This window comes from Scyliorhinus torazame, chromosome 16 (genome assembly GCF_047496885.1).
Source record: "Scyliorhinus torazame isolate Kashiwa2021f chromosome 16, sScyTor2.1, whole genome shotgun sequence".
Classification (NCBI taxonomy): Eukaryota; Metazoa; Chordata; class Chondrichthyes; order Carcharhiniformes; family Scyliorhinidae; genus Scyliorhinus; species Scyliorhinus torazame.
Window position 1 is genome coordinate 133728304 of NC_092722.1, and position 23678 is coordinate 133751981.

General features: G+C 45.2%; 1 protein-coding gene across 8 annotated transcripts in view; it reads right to left on the bottom strand.

Annotated features, from left to right (window-relative positions):
* The window catches only part of blnk (B cell linker), a 393983-nt gene that overhangs the window by 7607 nt on the left and 362698 nt on the right, over nt 1-23678 (bottom strand). For all 8 annotated transcript variants that reach the window (XM_072479109.1, XM_072479107.1, XM_072479108.1 and 5 more), the window contains 6 exons: nt 14168-14207; nt 8786-8873; nt 8613-8650; nt 3842-3933; nt 1941-2024; nt 1700-1855 (listed from right to left, as the gene is read on the bottom strand). In XM_072479109.1, coding sequence (XP_072335210.1) covers nt 1700-1855; nt 1941-2024; nt 3842-3933; nt 8613-8650; nt 8786-8873; nt 14168-14207 — 498 coding nt within the window. The remainder of the gene's footprint in view (nt 1-1699; nt 1856-1940; nt 2025-3841; nt 3934-8612; nt 8651-8785; nt 8874-14167; nt 14208-23678) is intronic.

Consider the following 23678-nt stretch of genomic DNA (forward strand, 5'->3'; position numbering starts at 1 on the left):
GAAGGACATGGGAATGGAAAGTGCAGTGGCACTGGCCACAATCTTCCCGTCTTCTCTAGATTCAGGGGAGGTGCCAGAGGACTGCAGAATTGCAAATGTTATGCTCTTGTTCGAAAAAGATTATAAGGATAGCCCCAGCAACTCCAGACCAGTCACTTTAACATCAGTGGTAGGCAAGCTTCCAGAAACAATTATTCGGGATAGAATTTGTGGCCACCTGGAAAAATGTGGGTTGATTTGGAAAAGCCAGCATAGATTTCTGAAGGGAAAATCACGATTAACTAACTTGCTGGAGTTTTTTGAGAAAGTAACAAAGTGTTGATGAGGGTAATGTTGATTGCAAAATGTCAATGTGGATTTTCAGAAGGCATTTGATACAGTGCTACACAACAGATTTGTGAGAAACGTTATAGCTTCTGGAATAAAAGGGACAGTAGAAATGTGGATACAAAACTGGCTGAATAATAGGAAGCAGAGAGTAACGGTTAATGGATTTTTTTCGGGCTAGAGGAAGGTCTGTAGTGGTGTCCTCCAGAGGTCTGTATTGGACTCGTGCTTTTGCTGATAAATATTATAATAATCTGGACCTTGGTGTGCAGGGAGCAATTTCTTTTTAAAAAATAAATTTAAAATACCCAATTCTTTTTTTTTTCCAATTAAGGGGCAATTTTAGCATGGCCAATCCACCTACCTTGCACATCTTTGGATTTGTGGGGGTGAGACCCACGCAGACATGGGGAGAATGTGGAAACTCCACATGGACAGTGACCCGGGGCCAGGATCGAACCCAAGTCCTTGGCTCCATGAAACAGCAGTGCTAACCACTGTGCCTCCCCAGCAGGGAACAATTTCAAAGCTTGCGGATGCACAAAATTTGTAAGTATTATGAACTGTGAAGAGGACAGTGTAGAAGTTCGAAAGGACATGGACAAGTTGGTGGAGTGGGCAGACAGGTTGCAGATGAAGTTCAATGCAGAGAAGTGTGAGGTGATGCATTTGGTAGGAAGATCTTTTTAAATGGCGGAGCAGGTTCGAGGGGCTGAATGGCCCACCCCTGCTTCTTGATCCTATGAAGACTATTGATTAACATTCTATGGGACCGAGGTGGAGGGGTGCTTCCACTCAGCTCCTGCTGCCCAACAGAACCCCTAGGAAAATGCCTTTTCTGCCATTTTCCTGGGAGTTGTGCTGATCTGCTGCTGGAGTTAGATTTGGTGATGAGTGGAACACTCACGGAACATCAACCACTAAGATTTCTGAGAGTTTTCCTGGAGTACTTCCAAATCAAATCTAAAATGAACAGATTAACCTGGAGGTGACATTGAACTGTAAAAGTTGAGCCTTATACAAAAACAAGGTTAAAAACTTCTAAGCGATGAAATATCTGTCATATTCATTTATACTAAGACTGACTTTTTCACTTACATTATCAACTGACTTAATTTCACTCCATGCATTGATCTTCCTCTAATGTAGCCACTGTTGACAGTAGTTAGCATATCGAAAAATATACCGCAGTAAACAAACTGTCTTAATATGTCACATATCAGTATATTGTGGTTGATGAAGGTTAGTTGTGTAGTTTAAACACAAAGTGGATTATATTCCTCAAATTATACTATCCACGTGGAAAGTACAATAAATATAAAGTATCTGGTTATCCATAGAACTTGAAGTGAAAATACAGTAAATCACTCACCTCTTCACCAATCTTCTCTTTGCCTAAGGCGTACTCTTCTGTTAGTTCAATATAGCGAACAGGAATATTATAGACTCTTCTTCTGTACAACACAACTAATGTATATGGCTGCTTTGAGTCCTGCCCTGAGCTTTTTCTTATGAGGAAGGATCCATCCTGTTTTGCCATATATAAAAACAATATATTTAGCTTTATCATGACTGAAATTCTGTAAAACTAACTGGTAGAAATTGACTCTTACCTTATTAAATTTGTTTAAAGCCTCTTCTGCAGTTTTTCGGTCACAATGATTTGCAAACCATGCTTTTCCATCAACACTGGGATCCTGCCAGTAATAGAATATTCAAAATGAAATTGTTCTAACATCCACTACACAATTATTTTATAACCTTTCATTCTTTAACAGGGAAGTGGAGAAATGTAGTTAAATAATGCAAAGGACTCTGGTAACTGAAGGTGAAGGAAGGGTGGTCCTGAAGAAGCCAGAGTCAGAGGTATAGAGTACTCAGAACAGAAGGAGGTTGCAGAAATAGGATGGAATGAGGATAATAATCTTTATTAGTATCACAAGTAGGCTTATATTAACACTGCAATGAAGTTACTGTGAAAATCCCAAGTCTCCACACTATGGCGTCCCTTCAAGTACACCGAGGGAGAATTCAGAATGCCCAATTCACCTTACAAGCACATCTTTCAGGACTTGTGGGAGGAAACCGGAGCACCCAGAGGAAACACACGCAGACACGAGGAGAACGTGCAGACTCCGCACAGACAGTGACCCAAGCTGGGAATCGAACCAGGGTCACTGGCGCTGTGAAGCAACAGCACTAATCACTGTGCTATGGATATGGAAGAATGCCACTGAGGCGATGGATGTAAAAGATAGAGTAAATATATATACATAACAGGAGAACTTTAAAGGCAGTATAGGAGAATGAATTCAGAGAGAAATACAGAAGTTGGAAGACAAATTGATAGAGTTGTGAAAAAGCATGAATTTTAGGAAGAATGAAACTCTACTATCCGTAAGCAAAAGGGGACCACCTGAAAGCTTCCCCCGCCACACCCCAATTCTGAGTTGGAACGACATCACCGTTCCTTCCCAGTCACGGGATCAAATTCCTGGAACTCCGTTCCTATCAGCCACGTGGGTGTGCTTACACCACATGGGATACAGTGGTTTAACCAGGTAGCTCACCACCACCTTGAGGGCAATTAGGATGGACAATAAACGTTGGCCTAGCCAGTGATGCCCTCACCCCTTGAAAGTAATATTTAAAATATATTTACTCTCTACTCTACATTGGAGAGACGAAACGCTGACTGGGTGACCGCTTTGCAGAACACTTTCAGTCTGTCCCCAAGAAGGGCAGCATGGTAGCACAGTGGTTAGCACTGTTGCTTTACAGCTCCATGGTCCCAGGTTTGATTCCAGGCTTGGGTCATTGTCTGTGTGGAGTCTGCATGTTCTCCCCCTGTCTGTATGGGTTTCTTTGGGTGCTCCGGTTTCCTCCCACAAGTCCCGAAAGACGTGCTGTTAGGTAATTTGGCCATTCTGAATTCTCCCTCTGTGTACCCTAACAGGCGCCGGAATGTGGTGACTAGGGGCTTTTCACCGTAACTTCATTGTAGTGTTAATGTAAGCCTACTTGTGACAATAAAAAGATTATTATTATTATATTGGGGTTTCACCACTTAGGTCACTGAACTGTGAAGGGAAATGAATGAATCAAAGCTGAAGATAGTTGGTAGAAGCTGTTAAACATGGACCACTACAAGAAAGCTATGAATGGCTTGTCGCTAATGGATCTGTGGGAACCAGATGTAGGTTACAGCTATTCTCCTTTGAGTAATGGAGACGTGGTGCTGCAAGGTAAGTGTTTTGGCTGTAATTCTTCTCACTTGTTGGTTAAGTGTGGTAACAGCGGGCAACTTCTTTGTGGTACAGTGGAATAATACTCTCCAAGCATTGTATATGGAGTAGAAAAATATCTTTAAGATTAGGTGTTGTGAAAGGAATTAATATTGACTTAGTAGAAGACACAGAAGTGGTCCAAATTTGCAACAGAATTGAGAAACATTTCTTTCATTTCTGATGCTGTTTATGACACTGATAACATACATTGGTTATTGAGGCTATACCTGTTCCAAACTTGAATTCAGGCTGTGAGGATGTGCAGGAACACTAGGTCGTACCAAAATTCCATTTGGTCTGTTTGGGATTTCTGGAAGGTCTAAAAGAACAATAGTTAGGAAATAATTAGTTAAAGTGGTTATTTTGCACAATGAACATTAGAATAAGGGGGCAAAATTCTCCCCCAACGGCGCGATGTCCGCCGACTGGCGCCAAACACGGCGCCAATCAGACGGGCATCGCGCCGGCCCAAAGGTGCGGAATGCTCCGCATCTTTGGCGGCCTAGCCCCAACATTGAGGGGCTAGGCCGACACTGGAGGGATTTCCGCCCCGCCAGCTGGCAGAAATGGCGTTTGTTGCCCCGCCAGCTGGCGCGGAAATGCGGCGCATGCGCGGGAGCGTCAGCGACCGCTGACAGTTTCCCGGCGCATGCGCAGTGGGGAGAGTCACTTCCGCCTCCGCCATGGTGGAGGCCGTGGCGGAGGCGGAAGGGAAAGAGTGCCCCCACGGCACAGGCCCGCCCGCGGATCGGTGGGCCCCGATCGCGGGCCAGGCCACCGTGGGGGCACCCCCCGGGGTCAGATCGCCGCCCGCCCATGCCGCCTGGTCCCGCCGGTAAATACCATGTTTGATTTACGCCGGCGGGACAGGCAATTTCTGGGCGGGACTTCGGCCCATCTGGGCTGGAGAATTCAGCGGGGGGTCCCGCCAACCGGCGCGGCCCGATTCCCGCCCCTGCCCAATCTCCGGTACCGGAGACTTCGGCGGGGGGCGAGATTCACTGCGGCCTACGGCCATTCTCCGACCCGGCGGGGGGTCGGAGAATGACGCCCAGGGTCTCTGAATATAAATGAGGAAAAAGAGGCACACTGAAGATTTCCTGGTATGCCTCCATAATGCTAAACTGGGTTTATTTAATGAGAAGGAAGGAGACATTTCCAATCTCCTGTTTGCATTTTCCATGGAATTTGTACATTGGGTACACCAATCCACTGGCATCTATTACAATCTATCGCTATTGCTGTACCTCTTGATGTCCTGCCAACTGGAAGATGCGCAGGTGCCCTTGGGACAGACTGAAGATTTGATGTCGAGGTAAGATTTATTAACTCTCCTCATAACACTGACCACATACAGATAGTTCCTGGCACTTTTGTGTTTTGTGTTTACTCATCTCCAGTCTGTAGCTGCACTCCAAACTTAAAATATTTTGTAACCACTCTGTTAGAGTGGCTACAAAAGATACATTGTCATGGGTCTAATTTCTTCAAAACAACTTTGAAGTTAAAAAGGTATATATTTTCTGATTCTATCAGCTATCTATACATTACTACATGGACCGGAATTCTCTGGCCATTCATTGGCAGTGGAATCCTCTAGTTCCGTTGGAAGCGCATCCCCGCCCTCGGGTTTCCTGTCAGTATGGGGTGGCTTCAATGGGAATTCCTATTGATAGTGGTGGGAGCAGAGAATCCCGCCGCTAACGAATGTTGTACCGCTTATAACTGCCGAGAAACACATGGTTGGGAAGCTGGAGAATCTCCCCCTTGGTTTCAAAGATTAAAGTAGCAAATTATTTTACTAGAATTGTGACATAATTAACTCAGCAGTCCAGCATAGACAAGTATGCAACATTAGAAGTATTTCAAAAATCAATGCAGATATGCTGAATATAAATGAGTGCACGGAGTTTATAGCACACAAAAGATAACCATAATTGTTTTAAAAGGACAGTACACAAAAAGGTTAGATTTTCCACCTTTTCATGATGACTGGGTGGAAAAATCCAACCCTTAATACCAGCTTTCAGTCATATGTGGTCGAAGTTTTAGTAGGGCAGCATTTCGGGAACAGTAACCATAATTCAGTAAGTTTTAAGGTAATGTTAGATAAAGATGAGAGTCATCCTCGAGTGAAAGTATTGGATTGGGGAAAGGCTAATGATAACGATATTAGGTTGGAACTGACAAATTTAGATTGGGGGCGGATGTTTGAGGGTAAATCCACATCTGGCATGTGGGAGACTTTCAAAAGTCAGTTGATAGAAATTCAGGACAGCATGTTCCTGTGAGGAAGAAGGATAAGTATGGCAAGTTTCAGGAACCTTGGATAACGAGGGATATTGTGAGCCTCGTCCAAAAAAAAAAGGAAGCATTTGTAAGGGCTACAAGGCTGGAAACAGACAAAACCTGGTAGGAATATAAGGAAAGTAGGAAGGAACTTGAGCAAGGAGTCAGGTGGGCTAAAAGGGGTCACAAAAAGTCATTGGCAAACAAGATTAAGGAAAATCCCAAGGCTTTTTATATGTATATAAAGAGCAAGATGGTAGCCAGGGAAAGGGTTTGTTGAATATATTCAGGAGGAATTCTTCATTCAGTTTGTGGATGGCCTGACCAGAGAGGGGCAAAACTTGACCTCCTCTTGGGAAATAAGGAAGGGCAGGTGACAGAAGCGTTAGTGAGAGATCATTTTGGGACCAGTGACATAATTCCATTGGTTTAAAAGATAGCTATGGAGAATGATAGGTCTGGCTCAAAAGTTAAAATTCTACATTGGGGCAAGGCCAAGTTTGATGGTATTAGACAGGAACTTTCAAAAGTTGATTGGGGAGTCTTTTGGCAGGCAAAGGGAAGGCTGGCAACTGGGAGGCTTGCAAAGTGTGTTAACCAGGGTTCAGGGTAAGTACATTCCTTTTAGAGTGAAGGGCAAGGCTGGATGACTAGGGAACCCTGGATGACTCAGGATATTGAGGCCCTGGTCAAAAAGGAGGCATAGGCAGCTGGGATCAAGTGGATCCCTTGAAGAGTATAGAGGTTGTCGGAGTAGACTTAAGAAAGAAATCAGGAGGGCAAAAAGGGGACATGAGATTGCTCTGGCAGATAAGGCAAAGGAGAATCCAATGAGCTTTTACAAATACATAAAGGTCAAAAGAGTAACAAGGGAGAGAATAGGGCCTCTTAAGGATCTACAAGGTTAGAATGTGCAAATCCACAAGAGATGGGTGAGATCCAAAATGAATATTTCTCACCGGTATTTGCTGTTGAGAAAGGCATGGATGTTGGGGAACTTGGGGAAATAAATATTGATGTCTTGAGTAGTGTCCAAATTACAGAGAAGGAGGTGCTGGAAGTCTTAAAGCGCAGCAAGATAGATAAATCCCGGGGACTTGATGAAACGTATCCCAGGATGTTGTGGGAGGCTGGGGAGGAAATTGCGGGTCCCCCAGCAGAGATACTTGAATCGTCAAGTCACAGGTGAGCTGCCTGAAGATTGGAGGGTAATAAATGTTGTGCCTTTGTTTAGGAAGGGCCGCAGGAAAAAGCCTGGGAACTACAGACTGATGAGCCTAACATCTGTGGTGGGTAAGTTGTTAGGAGGTATTCTGAGAGACAGGATCCACAGGCCTTTGGAGAGGCAAGGACTGATTAGGGACAGTCAGCAAGGCTTTGTGAGTGGAAAATCATGTCTCATGAATTTAATTTTTTGAAGGGGTAACCAAGAAGGTAGATGAGGGCAGTCGACAATGTCCACATGGACTTTAGCAAGGCCTTTGACAAGGTACCTCATGGTAGGCAAGGATAAATCTGACGGGACCAAGGATGAGGTAGCTAATTGGATACAAAATTGGCTTGATGCCAGAAGAGAGAGGGTGGTTGTTGAGGGTTGTTATTCAAACTGGAGGCCTGTGACCAGTGGTGTGCCTCAGGAATCTGTGCTGGGTCTACTGTTATTTGTTATTTATATTAATGATTTGGATGAGAATTTAGGAGGCATGGCGAGTAAGTTTGCAGATGACACCAAGATTGGTGGCATAGTGAACAGTGAAGAAGGTTATCTAGGATTGCAACGGGATCTTGGTCAATCGGGCCAGTGGGCCGATGAATGGCAAAAGGAGTTTAACTTTGGTAAATGTGAGGTGATGCATTTTGGCAGATCGAATCGGGGCAGGACCTACTCAGTTAATGGTAAGGTGTTGGGGAGAGTTACAGAACAAAGAGATCTAGCAGTACAGGTTCATAGCTCCTTGAAAGTGGAGTCACAGGTGGATAGGGTGGTGAAAAAGGCAATCAGCATGTTTGGTTTCATTGGTCAGAACATTGAATACAGGAGTTGGGACGTCTTGTTGAAGTTGTCCAAGACATTAGTAAGGCCACACTTGGAATACTGTGTACAGTTCTGGCCACCCCATTATAGATCGGATTTTATTAAACCAGAAAGAGTGCAGAAAATGTTTACTCGGATGCTACTGGAACTTGATGGTTTGAGTTATGAGAGGGTGGATGGACTGGGACTTTTTTCCCTGGAGCGTAGGAGGCTTAGGGGTGAACTTATAGAGGTCTATAAAATACTGAGGGGCATAGATAAGGTAGATAGTCAACATCTTTTACCAAAGGTAAGGGACTCTAAAACTAGAAGGCATAGGTTTAAGGTGAGAGCCGAAAAACATGTGGCGGTAAATCCCGCTCTATGTTTGGGCTTGACTGGGGAGAAATTCCCCAGGGCCAAAAAAAGTGACTAAGTATGGTTAGATAGTGTTGTGGAACTCACTGATCGAGCTGCAAAACCCGCCACAAATGGCACTTAGAAATCTTTCCAATATTTTGTGCCCCCCCCATTTATATCACATAATCAAACTAATTGGTGAATGTTGCTGTTTATAAATTAATCAAATTTTTCTGACATTAAAAGCATTGAGCAACTTTGTTTTGAAACAACAAATAAAAACTTAGCCCAGTCTTAAATAAGCATGTTCTAATGAGCGTATATTTGTAACTTACTTGGTTGGTTTGCAGTTGGCAATCTCAAAACCGCTGGTCTGGGAACAGAAACTGAATGTTAATAGGTATTGATTTTCTTTTAATTGGCGTCAGGAGTCTAATAAAGAGAATCTTTTTTTTTGGCCTTAGTTTTTCAAAAGACCTAAAAAGTAATGAATCATTAAGAATAATACTTGAGGCCGAGGCGCGGTGCTGGCAGAACTGGAGTTTCAGCTGCAATGTTTGAGAGTCGCGGTCTGTCAGGAATTCTGGGCTTCTCACCTGAAGAAAACATTTGGAAATGTCACTTTAATTTGAATAAATATGAAATAGCCTGGTTAAGGATGTAACAGTATCAACATTATAAAGGCAGAGGGCAAAGATTTCATTGGAGAAGAAGAATTCAATTACCATCAATGCAAACAAATTGGGTATTAGTCATTAACTGTAATAACTCCACCAGGGGGGATCGCTGATTGATCTCCCTGTGGACTTTTGTAGAAACGAGTTCCCATGGTGATAGGGCGGAGCCTGCCCAGCTGGGACTCATTAGCGGGACCTTTCATTGTGGCTCCCAGTGGAGGACCGGGAGTTCCCGACCCTCCTGGGCTGGGACATTTGTTTTGAGTGCCGTGCTAGCAGCTTTATTTTCAGTTTAAAATAAACCAGTTTGGCCTTTCACTCTGCACCTCCTGGAATTATTACATTAGCATTAACCCAAATGGGGAAAAAAGCCTAAGGAAAGCCACTAACTATATACATTGTCCAAAACCATATTAAAACTGAATTAGCCAATTACAACTCAGCTTCAACTGTATCTTCAGATAAAGCATTAGCCTGAAAATTACTGAAGAGTAATTAAATTGTATGAATGTTTTTTTGTTGATATTTTAAGGGGGATATTAAACTGTTCATATTGCAGACCCACCAAAATAAACAGCAATTTAAATGGCCCACCTCAACGGCCGTTGTGGGGTGCGGAGGGGAGGGCACACACCATGGTGGGGAAGTAAAATCCCTGCCATAGAAAACTACAAAAAGAGTCAGTGGAGGTTTTTCAAATTATGGAGGTAACGATAAGGAGGATGAGGTAATACATTTGGGAAAGAGGGAGGAGAGGCTTAAGAGGGCACAATGGATAGACAATGAAGGGTGTGGTCAAACAGATTACGTGGAAATTGCACTGAACATCGGTGAAGCCATTGAAAAAGGTCAATAACATACAATTATATGATGAGATGAAGTACAGTGGCAGTCGGCTTATGGATCATAATCAGAATAGATGTTGAGATCAGGTCAGGAGAGCTTGGATGTTTTTCCTCTTTTCCCACTCCATGTTTGACCACAACAGATTTTTAAAATAAAGGATAACTGGTTATGCACACTGGTAATAAAAGATGCAATCCCTGATTTTCCTGACTTTTAACAAGGAGGATTGCTTTTAATGTATTTCAGTAATACAATAAAATACACTTCAATTTACACATGTGATTGCACACACACACAAATAGAGTGGGAAGGATAGATTTAGCAAATTAGTTTGGTGAAAAAACTAAAGGGGTACACAGGTTATGGACATTGGTGAGTTCGCAGGCTTCAGGCTGACTTTGCTAGTCACGGGCTGGTTTAGCACTGTGGGCTAAACAGCTGACTTGTAATGCAGAACAAGGCCAGCAGCGCGGGTTCAATTCCCACACTGACCTCCCCGAACAGGTGCCGGGATGTGGCGACGAGGGGCTTTTCACAGCAAATTTATTGAAGCCTGTTTGTGACAATAAGCTATTATTATTTCTGTTACTTTCCTTGGTCGAGGCGAACAATGTAGTTCTGGAGACTGTAGTGCGGTCTTGAGTTCCTTTATGAAGTCTCTCTCTGTGGCATTGGGGTAGTTACAATTGGCAACCAGGTTTTGAAAGCTTCCAAGCTCAGTGGAAGAGAGGATGGAGACACTCCACAGTCAGATTATCATTACCCAGTAATTCAAACATGATCGTCGCTAATGTATTCCAGTGTAGTTTGATGTCAGGGGTCTCAGTCTCAAAGGTTGAAATGTAGAAGATACAGTGATGTCAATTGTATTCCCATCTTTGCCTACGAGCTGAATTTATGCTTTAGTGTCTTTTAAAAGGTTCAATTTGAGTTTCCAGCCAGTGATTTCAAAATCATTAATTGATGTAAAGCATGTTTTTGTGACGTGTCCACACCATGCAGAATGAAATGCAACCATGGAAGCATTTCATTCTAAGATTTATAAAAAAATAAACACACCATTGCCGATGGTGAAATTTAAATTCAATAAAAATCAGGAATTAAAAGTCTAATGGTGACCATGAAAAAGGTTGTAAAAACCCATCTGGTTCATTAATGCCCTTTAGGGAAGGACATCTGTCGTCCTTACTTGGTCTTGCCAACATGTGACTCCAGATCCACAGCAATGTGGTTGACGCTTAAATGCCCTCTGAAACCGCCTATAGCAAGCCACTCAGTTCAAGGGTGGATGGGCAATAAATGCTGGTTTTGCCAGTGATTATAATTAAATATCCTTTGGTGTCCAGCTTTATGTATGATTTCAGAACCCGGTGCCTTTTGTTTTTTTTTTCCCCTCCAGATCCTTGATAGTTGTGGGGCTGGATTCTCTGCACCCCGATGGCGAAATTGCGTTCGGTGACAGGCCGGAGAATCCAGTTTCCCACATGAAATCGGGACCAGCGTTGGTTCAGCGATTCACCGCCCCCCCCCCCCCCCCCCCGAAAAGCGGCGTACTCGGCCGATTATCCGCCACCTGAGGCCATTGCCTGGGGCCCGCCCCACTATTCTCCGCCCCAGACCGGACGATTTCCCGATGGCGTGGACCACTCATGGTCCTGCCGTTGGGAATACTCGCGAGTTCGCAGCCTTCACAGTTGGGGGTGGGCCGATCTGAGGGCAGGGGGCATCATTCGGGACTGGGGTATTTTTGAGTGGGTGGTCTGGGTCAGGCACGCAGCCGATCGAGGGCACTATTACTGTGGTCCAGGTCCGCGGTCCGAGTCCGCCATGGAGCACGGCACAGCCGCTGGAGGCTGCCGCCGTGCGCATGCGTGACCTCTGACCCGGAAATGCGGGGGGCTGTATCAGCAGCTGGTGTTCCACAACAGCTGCCTGCTAGCCCCCTGCAAGGCTGTGAATCTCTGGCTTTTTGACGCCAGGTTTTCTGGTGTAAAAGACCACAGTTTTTATGACGGCTTGGGTGCATAGTCTCTGAAACGGAGAATCCAGTTCATTATCTTGGGTGTCTGAGAGTCCACTAACACCTGCTGAGGGTGCTCTTGGTGGGCTTTGGATTTAGAGGAAGGTCAAGTTTAACTCTTAGGTCCCAGAAAGGATCATATTTCACAGGTTGTTGAGATTGAAGGCATGTACTATATAAACTTCTGTTACTGCATTGTTGCACTGCTTGCAGTCTTTTACACTGCAACTGCAATGAAAGTTGGACGTGACCATTTGCTTTTCCAGTGAGTAATTCCACACTGATTTCCCTTATATCCCCTGTGGTTTCCATAAGTGTAATTGTTTTATGGTGCGTTACCTTTCCTTTCTATTTTGCCTTGGAAATGGGTTTTCTCCAAATCTGTCCTACATCCTTCTGCCCGTCTTTTCTGTGATACTTTGACTATGTGAGGAATCTAATTTTTTTTTTTTTGTCTGTTTGGTAACTTCTTTGGTCCCTATTTAAATAATCGAAGAGGGTTTTCGCTAACTATACTTCTGCATTCCCTTCAACTTCTGTTCCAATACTTTGGCTTTTCTTTGCTCCATTTTGGCATTTAAAACCCTACAGGCTCTAACCCAGTCTTTGTAAATCCTGATGGCCCTTTGGTCATCCTGAACCCTTCATTCAGCAGACTCTTAACTGGCCCCTTTAAACTCCATTGGTTTTCCTTTAGTTTCTATGATCCTCACTGGCTCTATCACCCTCGGTGAGACTTTTGAAACTTCCTCAGCCCTCTGAATCTGTGCAGAATTTGGCTTGTTCTCCTCAGTCTTCTCAGTCCCCATGGAATGCCTTGGACTCTGGGGATAATAACTTACAGCAACTAAGTCATTCCCTAATAAAACGCCCACCCTTGCATGACAAGTTTGAGATCACCGCCACCATTACTAGCCTTGAAACAAACTCACTTTGCAGGTATATCTTTATCAAAGGAACTGTTATACACCCTCTAGTAAGTCACTTGCCTAGCACACTGATATTGACTCTGCTTGTGGATTGAAAATTTCCATCTCCCACCAGGAATAAAGTTTGCAAACACCCAGTGTCTCCGAGAATGCTACCTCCTTTTCTGGATTTTTAGAAAACCTAGGTGTTCCTTTACCTTTACACAGAAAACCCAGCTAGTTGTTATGGCCCTTGGCCATGTTGGAACATAGGCTTATGAACTTATGTCGCAGTTGTTTTTGGGAATGCCAACAGTTCTCACTCAGACGGTCAGGATTTCGATGCTTAACACAGGTGGGACATATTACTACTGCTTTACCATCTCGGTTCCTTCTTTTAAAAATTGGGGATTGATCTGATTTTCTTCACTAACCCCCTTTTCTCTTGAGCTTATTTTGGTTTCATCTCCCTCACTCCTATCTCTTTTTAGTCTGTAAGAATGACCAGATCCCAGCTTAATCTGAGTTAGTGTCTGTGTGTTAAATCATTGTTGTCTGCTATGATGGCTGCGTGTCTGGCAGCCAGTGTAGTAAAAAAGGCGACGTGGCCAATATGAGTTCTCTTGGAGTTGCATCACGCTGTGACCTTCAGGGACACTTTCATGCAGACCCCAAGCAGCTCCAGCCAGCGGAGGTTTCAACAAAGTTTTCCAGAGTGAGTGCGTTTTACACTGTTCCAGCAGACCTGAACTTTACGCTGCTAGGTGGAAGTCATGCCCCTATGTAATATTCGGGTTTTATAAATAAAGGTACAGAGAATACAAGAGTAAAGGGAATGCTGGAGCAATGTCTAGAGAACTGTGAGCAGTTTTTATTCCCCGTCATTGAAAGCACATTACTAGCTTGATCAGGTGATGGAAGGATGATAAATCATTGTTATGAGAAGAGACTTGAGTTAATGGGATTGTTTCCACCGAAATAGAAGAAGAGGAAAGGTAATGGAGATTTGAATATTATGAAGGGGTTTATAGGCTGAAAGACCATCTCTGCCAGTTGGGGAGTTAGTGATAAGTGCAGTAAGAAACTGAGGAGGTATATATTTACTCAGTTATGTTAACCCAATGAGTAACTGCTGCAGAGAACACAGGGTAATGGGGAGGGGTTAAGAGTTGGGATTAGCTGTTCATTGCCCACGTAATAGCTGGCACAATGGTTTCTTTGTGTAATAAACCTCTAAGGGTCTACAATAATGTCCGGAATACTGCCTTCTAGAATAACTTGAATCTGTCTGTTTTGCAAGAAAGCTTATTGACAAAGTAGATTGCATATTTAATAAGGAATAATTCCTGGAAATGGATACAGTAGAAGCCAGAAAGAAGCCTTAGATTTCCCATATACACCATTAGCTCAATTTTATTATCTATTTAAAATGGTCCTACCTTCAGTAAGTGACTGTTCCTTCGGAGGCTCAACCATTCTCTACATTAAGAAATTGAATGTAAAATCAGAAACATGTGGAAGAAGAAAATAGTGAAATGGTGAGCTGTATTAAAATAGGTCAGTGAAATGGAGTTAAACTCAATGAAATGAAGAGTTTCGTAGTTAGCACTGCTTATTCAAGAGGGCTATGCACTCAACTAATGTGCTATTGAAATAGAATGTTAAACTCTTAACAAAAGTGTGATTTGAATCTCGTGATCCCGAAGATTAAATGTGAAGTAAATGAACATGGGGTTCTACCCCGTAAAGCAACTGATTGGTTCAAAATCTGATTAGGTGCAGAATGAGCATTTGTCGGATGCAACACCGAATAGTTACTATGCATTCCGAATACTATGCACACTACCACTTTAAACGATAACAATTCTAATTCGAAACAGAACCACTTTGAACTGAGAAATTTCCATTTTGTTACATTGAGTAAATGAGAAATTAGTTTTGGGTACTACAAGAGAACCTGGTACTCCTAAATGGTACCCATAGGGAGCACGAGGTGCATTACGCTGGATTCCAAATTGCGATTGGCATTAAGGTGCACCCAATGAATATCCATCAGAAGTAGGCAGATTAGAGAGCAATTCACCTACCTGAGCCTCAGTGTGAAACAGTGCACGAGATGGTGGCATTTCCATAAGGGCACATTCACCAAAATTCGGCAGCCACAACTACAACCTCAGAGCAGGGCAAGGGCCACACTGTCCATGGCTGTGAAAGTGACTGTGGTGCTGAACTTTGCTTCTGACTTTTCCAGGTTGTAGTTGGAGTCATTTGCACCATCTCGCAGTTTGCATCCATTGTTACATAAGTAAAGTCACCGAGGTTCTCTAGAAAACTACCTCCATTTCATTCCCTCTAACCAGAGAGGAACTGCGTATCTGGCATTACTGTGATTGCAGACTTCTCCTTGGTGCAGGGTGCAAATTGACTGCACACATATTGCTTTGTAGGCACCGCATGTCACCTACACCCTATAGCAGAAATGAAGGGGTTTGGTTATACCCTCAGCATCTAGCTGGGGTGTAACCAAAGGCAGCAAATCATGTAGATTAATACCTGGTTTCCTGGTAGCAATCATAAAGTTTTCATTCTGTGGGAATGCACTCTGCCATGTCCATTCGAGCCACCAAGGTAAACCAAATGGTGGCGATTGGATGAAGGGGCTATCCACAAACAAAGTGGTCGATGACTTTGGTGCACATTTCATGCACACACTAAAACCTTGCAAACAAAATGAAAGCCATACTGCCTCTTTGAATGTGATCCAGCAGACCAATGGTATGCTGAAACACAACTTCCACTGGCCAGACTGCCCTGGAGGAGCCTTGCAGCATTCGGCAGTTCCAGCATCAAGGTCTGCGATGATTTGCTGACTGCTGCACAGCCTCAGTAGCCTGGTGAGACAGCCTCATTGCTGAGGAGCAGGAACATGAAGAAGAGGTGGAAATCTAGGCAGCCCAGTTTCTGCCTTGGCTGCACCTAAAGAACTCATCTGATAATGTTTCCAATATCTGAAACCCCATTCCTCAGTCTCACAGCATGTCTTGCCTCTGTTCTTAGCCATCACAACATCCACTTTTCCAAAATGCAAAAATAAGTCGCCACAAAAGAAATATTCCAAAACAAAACTAAAAAGAAATATGGAATGCAAAAGTCAACAAAATACTCCCTTGTGCATTTTCTATAACGTCTGTCTCCAAATTGTCTTTGCCTGACCTATCCTATGATGTGGAGATGTCAGCGTTGGACTGGGGTGGGCACAGTAAGAGGTCTTGCAACACCAGGTTAAAGTCCAACAGGTTTGTTTCGAATCACTAGCTTTTGGGGTGCAGCTCCTTTCACGTCAGTGGAGGAGACTGTAGGTGCTCTTGAAGGATGACCTTGACCATGTCTGCACCTAGCCCATCTGTAACTACACCATTTCAGCAAAGGTATCAGCAGCCTGGCTGGCTGAGAGGCAATTGCAAGGGCACTGGTGGAAAGCTATGGTTGGAAAGACAAATGCTGTCTCCATGGAGCAGCTGAAATTCTGCTGGGTGGTGCCTCAGCAATCATAGTATTCTGGAGGACAGATTGAATGGAAAAAAAAAAAAAAAATTCTAGGCTGTGCCAGAATATGTCCGCATTTACTGTCCATCCTCACTCTCCATGTGGATAGTGCCAGAGGAAGGAGAGTGGTGAATGTTGTTCCTCTGTTCAAGAAAGGGAATAGGAATGACCCTAGTCATTATAGGTCGGTTAGTCTTACTTTGGTGGTCAGTAAGTTAATGGAAAGGGTCCCGAGTAATAGGATTAATGACCATTTGGAAAGGTGCAGCTTAATCCGGGATAGTTAACACGGATTCGTGAAGGGTAAGTCTTGCCTCACAAATTTGATTTAATTCTTTGAGGAGGTAACTAAGTGTGTAGATGATGGTAGAGCAGTTGATGTCGTATACATGGATTTCAGTAAAGCGTTTGAGAAGGTTCCCCATGGTCGGCTCATGAAGAAAGTAAGGAAGGAGGTGTGGGATAGAGGAAAATTTGGCCAATTGGATAAGTAACTGGCTATCACATAGAAGACAGAGGGTGGTGGTGGATGGAAAATTTTCATACTGTAGAGCAGGTACCAGCAGTGTATCACAGGGATCAGTGCTGGGTCCTCTGCTATTTGTGATTTTTATAAATGACTTGGAGGAGGGGGCTGAAGGGTGGGTCAGTAAATTTGCTGATGACACCAAGATTGGTGGAGTAGTGGATAATGTGGAGGGCTGTTGTAGGCTGCAAAGAGACAATGATAGGATGCAGAGCTGGGCCGAAAAATGGCAGATGGAGTTTAACCCTGATAAGTGCGAGGTGATTCATTTTGGTAGAAAAAATTTGAATGTGGATTACAGGGTCAACGGCAGGGTTCTGAGGAATGTGGAGGAACAGAGAGATCTTGGGGTTCATGTCCACAGATCTCTGAAGGTTGCCACTCAAGTGGATAGAGCCGTGAAGAAGGCCTATAGTGTGTTAGCATTTATTAACAGGGGGCTTGAGTTTAAGAGCTGTGGGGTTATGCTGCAACTAGTACAGAACCCTGGTGAGACCACATTTGGAGTATTGTGTGCAATTCTGGTCACCTCATTATAGGAAGGATGTGGAAGCATTGGAAAGGGTGCAAAGGAGATTTACCAGGATGCTGCCTGGATTGGGGGGTAGGTCTTATGAGGAAAGGTTGAGGGAGCTAGGGCTTTTGTCAGTGGTGCGAAGGAGGATGAGAGGCGACTTAATTGAGGTTTATAAGATGATGAGGGGGATAGATAGAGTGGACGTTCAGAGACTATTTCCTCGGGTGGATGTAGCTGTTACAAGGGAGCATAACTATAAGGTTCGGGGTGGGAGATATAGGAGGGATGCCCGAGGTAGGTTCTTTACTCGGAGAGTGGTTAGGGTGTGGAATGGACTGCCTGCTGTGATAGTGGAGTCGGACACTTTAGGAACTTTCAAGTGGTTATTGGATAGGCACATGGAGCACACCAGAATGACAGGGAGTGGGATAGCTTGATCTTGGTTTCGGACAAAGCTCGGCACAACATCGAGGGCCGAAGGGCCTGTTCTGTGCTGTATTGTTCTATGTTCTAATTGCCCTTGAGAAGGTGATGGTGAGCTGCCTTCTTGAACCGTTGCAATCCAGGTGACATAAACCCTTCCAACATTGCTGTAAGGATGGAAATTGCATGATTTTGAACCAGTGATGCTGAAGGAACAGCAATATATTGCCAAGTCAGGATGGACTTGGAGCGGTACTTGTAAGAGGTGGTTGTATTCTTATGCTTTTGCTTCTATTGCGCTTGTATGCGGTAGTGGGCGCAAGTTTAGGAGATGCTATTGAAGTTGGTACACACTGCAGCCACAATGCAATGGTGGTGGAGGAGGTGCCAATCAAGTGGACTGCTTTGTCCTGAATTATGTTGAGCTTCTTGAGCCTTACTGGAGAACCCCAGACTCGGGAGGTCTTGTGGTTCAATATGTCGTGTTCTCGACTCAGAACCAGAGCTCTGGGTTTAAGGCCCACTCCAGGAATAGTTGACCATGGAAGGAATCTTGAAGCCACAGCCCACCAGGTTGATAATCTACCTGCTAATCTTTCCAACACCTCCCCACTATTGACTAAAGGGAAAAAGTGTATGTGTGGGAATTAACAAATGTACTACTCAAAGGCACAGTATTCATTTGGCTGGGCCAGTTAAATTTTTGGTGAATTGTGACCCCCCAGGATGTTGATGGTGGGGCATTCAGTGATGGCAGTGCCATTAAATGTCAAAGGGAGGCAGCCATATTCTTTCTCGCTGGAGATGGTCATTACCTGGACTTGTGTGGCACAAGTGTTACTTGTGTGGCACAAGTGTTACTTGCCATTTATCAGCCCAAGCTGGGTGTTCTCCAGGTCTTACTGCATTCTGGCATGGACTGCTTCAATATCAATGTTCAATGATTGTATCAGTGCAGGATTGCTGTGGTATCCTGGAAGCCTCTTTGAGCACTGCAACCCCCACCATCATGGCAGTATGCTGAGCTTGCATGACGACAGCCTGAATTTCTACTGCAGCACTCTGTTGGGTGGCTACTGTTGGTGCAATGGAAACTGCAACATCAGACACTGTATAGTGGTTAGATTGACAAGTCTGTGAACTACGTTGGGCACCATTTCCATGCTGGAAAGGTTGGGCACCAATGGCTGTGTAAAACGCTGTCATGTTGGGTACTGGACTCCTCCAAGCTTCTGAACACTGCCTGTGGGTTTTCTAGGAGGCCTGTTGCATCAAGTATTTATTTGTGTTTTCTGTAGGCTGTCCCATGCGTCCTCCCTCCCAGGCAAGCTGGCACCTGCTCGATCCTTGGTCACTGACGTGGTTGTAATTCATTTGTGCCCTGTGTCTCGCCACATGCACATTGCATCTCTGTCCGTATCACTGGGGACAGAATGAGTTTGGTGGCTTGTGAGTGCGAAATCAAATGCCAGTACTGTGTGTTAAACATTTTTCTGCTCTTGGTGTTCCTCCATTGCCAGGCCAGGTTGTACTTCCATGGTATCTGAAAGCAAAAAGGCATAAGTTTGTGGTGTGGGAAAAAAGATTGGTCAGTAAGTGAGAGGGGTGTGGTGATTTGAGCAGAGGTTGAGGCCACTTGTGAAGTTGGTATGATATAACATTTGAAGATATATTCACTCACCTTGACCAATCACGTGAAGTCAATGAACCGGCAGCACTGCATCCAAGTCCTCAGGGCCTGACTACTGGCATTGACCACTCTTGCTTCCACCGTCTTGTATCTGGAGCATACTGCTAGCCTGTGAATACAGGAGTTCTCTTCCTTTCCACCATCTCTGATGAGGCCTACAATGCAGCATCTGAAAAACTTGGAGCCAAGTCTATTTCCTGCTGTGCCATTCCTCATTTATTTCTAGGTCAGAAATGTCATCCTATCTGGCTGCATTACAGCTTAGTATGGTAACTGCTCGGCCCAAGATTGCAAGAAACTGCAGTGTGGGGTGAACTCAGGCCAACGCATCACACAAGCTTGCCATCCTCCCATTGATTCTGTATACACCTCAAGCTGTCTCAGGAAGGCAGACAACATTGTCAGAGACCCCTCACACCCAGGCTTTGCCGTCTTCCAGACCCTTCCATCAGGCAGAAGATATAGAAGTCTGAAGACCCCCACATCCGGACATAGGAACTACTTCTTCCCCACAGCTGCCAGACTCCTCAACGACTCTCCTTTGGACTGATCTGTTCCTTGTAAGAACACTATTCATGACGCCCTATGCTGCTCTTGTTTGGCCCTTGTTTCGCACTGTAACCAATCACTATTTGATGATGTACCATTGTCAATATACTCTGTTGTTTATTCTTTTGTCTACTATGTAGGTACTGTGTACGTTCCCTTGGTCGTAGAAAAATACTTTTCACTGTACTTCGGTACATGTGACAATAACAATCAATCAATCATCAATGCCCCCCAGCTCTGCTCCAACCCCAATCCACCTCCCCTTTAATAGCTGGCGTACTTAATTATTGTGATCACAGGTCACATCATGATCCCAGTGCCCATTTTCAGTGACCTTTCCAATTTCACTTTTCCAAACACTTCCCTTCCTGCAAGTAAATATAATTCTTTAAAAAAATATATATATATTTTATTAAAGTTTTTCGATCAAACAAAAATTTCCCATTTTACAACTTTGTAATAATATATACATCGTTTTTTAAATAAATAATATGCTGACTATCAGCAACTGTCAACAACAAAAAAAGAAACAACAGAAATAATAACTAAAATAGTAACTTTGTGAAATCAAATATAAATAACTAATATATAAACACACACATAAAACCCCTGAAGACCCAAATGAGCCCTCTTTCCCCCCCCCCCCCTCCCCCCTGGGCTGCTGCTGCTGCTTTTCCTATTTTCCCTTATCGCTCTGCGAGATAGTCGAGGAACGGTTGCCACCGCCCGGTGAACCCCTGAGCCGAACCTCTTAATGCATATTTTATCCGCTCCAGTTTTATAAACCCTGCCATGTTGTTGATCCAGGACTCCACACCCGGGGGCTTAGCTTCTTTCCACATAAGTAGAATCCTTCGCCGGGCTACTAGGGACGCAAAGGCCAACACGTCGGCCTCTCTCGCCTCCTGCACTCCCGGCTCATCTGCAACCCCAAATATAGCCAACCCCCAGCTTGGTTTGACCCGGACCCACACCACCTTCGAGATCACTTTTGCCACACCCACCCAGAACCCATGCAATACCAGCATGACCAAAACATGTGGGTGTGGTTCGCCGAGCTTCCCGCGCATCTCCCGCACCTATCTTCCACTCCAAAAAATCTACTCAGCCTTGCTCCCGTCATATGTGCCCTGTGTAGAACCTTGAATTGTATCAGGCTGAGCCTGGCACACGAGGACGAAGAGTTTACCCTACTTACGCCATCTGCCCACAGCCCCTCCTCAATCTCTTCCCCCAGCTCCTCCTCCCATTTTCCCTTCAGCTCCTCTACCATTGTCTCCCCCTCGTCTCTCATTTCCCTATATATATCTGACACCCTACCATCACCCACCCATGCCCCCGAAATCACTCTGTCCTGGATCTCTTGCGCCGGGGCTGCGGAAGTTCCCTCACCTGTTGCCTCACAAATGCCCTCACTTGCATATAGCGAAATGCATTCCCAGGTGGCAACCCATATTTTTCTGTCAGTGCTCCCAGACTCGCGAACGTTCCGTCTAAGAACAAGTCCTGCAATTTCGCAATTCCTGCTCGCTGCCAAGATTTAAATCCCCCATCTATCCTTCCCGGGACGAACCTATGGTTGTTCCTTATCGGGGACCACACTGAGGCACCCGTCACTCCCTTATGTCGTCTCCACTGCCCCCAAATTTTCAGAGTTGCCACCACCACTGGGTTTGTGGTGTATTTTTTCGGGGAGAACGGTAACGGCGCCGTCGCCAGTGCTTTTAGGCTAGTTCCCCTACAGGACGCCATCTACAGTCTTTTCCACACCGCTCCTTCCCCTTCCCTCATCCACTTACATATCATTGACACGTTGGCGGCCCAATAATAATCACTTAGACTCGGCAGTGCCAGTCCCCCTCTGTCCCTACTGCGCTGCAGGAACCCCCTCTTTACTCGTGGGGTCTTTCCAGCCCACACACAGCTCATAATACTCTTGTCCACCTTCTTGAAAAAGGCCTTTGTAATCAGTACAGGGAGCACTGGAACACAAAAAGAAACCTCGGAAGGACCACCATTTTAACCGCCTGCACCCTGCACGCCAATGACAGGGGCGCCATGTCCCACCTCCTAAAGTCCTCTTCCATCTGTTCTACCAGTCGTGCCAAGTTAAGCTTATGCAAGGTGCCCCAGTTCCTGGCCACCTGGATCCCTAAATACCGGAAATCTCTTCTTACCCTCCTCAACGGTAAATCGTCTATTCCCCTGCCCTGTTCCCCGGGGTGCATCACAAACAGTTCACTCTTCCCCATATTCAATTTAAATCCTGAAAATTCTCCAAACTCCGAGTGTCTGCATTATCTCAGGCATCCCCTCCACTGGGTCGGCGACATACAACAACAAATCATCCGCGTATAATGACACCCGATGCTCTTCTCCTCCTCTAAGTCCCCCCCCCTCCACTTCCTAGGGCCCCTCAGCGCTATGGCCAATGGCTCAATTGCCAACGCAAACAGTAACGGGGACAGGGGACATCCCTGTCTTGTACCCCTATATAGTTGGAAGTGGTCAGATCGTTGCCTATTTGTAATCACACTTGCCACCGGGGCCCTGTACAGGAGCTGAACCCATCTGATGAACCCCTTTCCAAATCCAAATCTCCTCAGTACTTCCCACAGGTAGTCCCACTCCACTCTATCAAATGTTTTCTCTGCATCCATCGCTACCACTATCTCCGCCTCCCCCTCCGGTGGGGGCATCATCATCACCCCAACAGCCTCCGTATATTAGCATTCAATTGCCTCCCTTTAACAAACCCCGTTTGATCATCATGCACCACCCCAGGGACACAGTCCTCTATCCTCGTCGCCATCACCTTGGCCAAAAGCTTGGCATCTACGTTCAAGAGGGAGATGGGCCTGTATGACCCGCACTGCAGCGGGTCTTTGTCTCTTTTCAGGATCAGCGATATCGTCGCCTCCGACATCGTCGGGGGTAGTGTCCCCCTTTCCCTAGCCTCATTAAAGGTTCTCGTCAGAAGTGGGGCCAGCAGGTCCACGTATTTCCTATAGAACTCCACCGGGAACCCATCCGGTCCTGGGGCCTTCCCTGCCTGCATGTTCCCAATTCCTTTTACCACCTCCTCCACCTCAATCTGCGCTCCCAGCCCTGTCATCTCCTGTTCCTCAACCTCCGGGAACTCCAGATGGTCTAGGAAATGCATCATTCCCTCTTTCCCTTCCGGGGGTTGAGCCTTATAGCCTCTCGTAAAATACCTTAAACACCCCGTTCACCCTCTCCGCTCCTCGTTCCATCTTTCCCTCCTCGTCTCTAACCCCTCCGATCTCTCTTGCCGCCCCCCTCTTCCTAAGTTGTTGGGCCAGCAGCCGGCTCGCCTTCTCTCCATATTCATACTGCACTCCCTGTGCCGTCCTCCATTGTGCCTCCGCCTTACCCGTGGTCAACAAGTCAAAGTCCGTGTGTAATCTCCGTCTTTCCCTGTATAGCCCTTCATCTGGAGCCTCCGCATATTGCCTATCCACCCTCAAAATGTCCCCCAACAATCTCTCCCTTTCTTTACCCTCTTGTTTCCCCTTATGGGCCCTTATGGAGATCAGCTCCCCTCTAACCACCGCCTTCAGCGCCTCCCAGACCACTCCCACCTGGATCTCTCCGTCATCATTAATCTCTAGGTACCTTTCAATACATCCCCTCACCCTTACACATACCCCCTCGTCCGCCAACAGTCCCATATCTAAT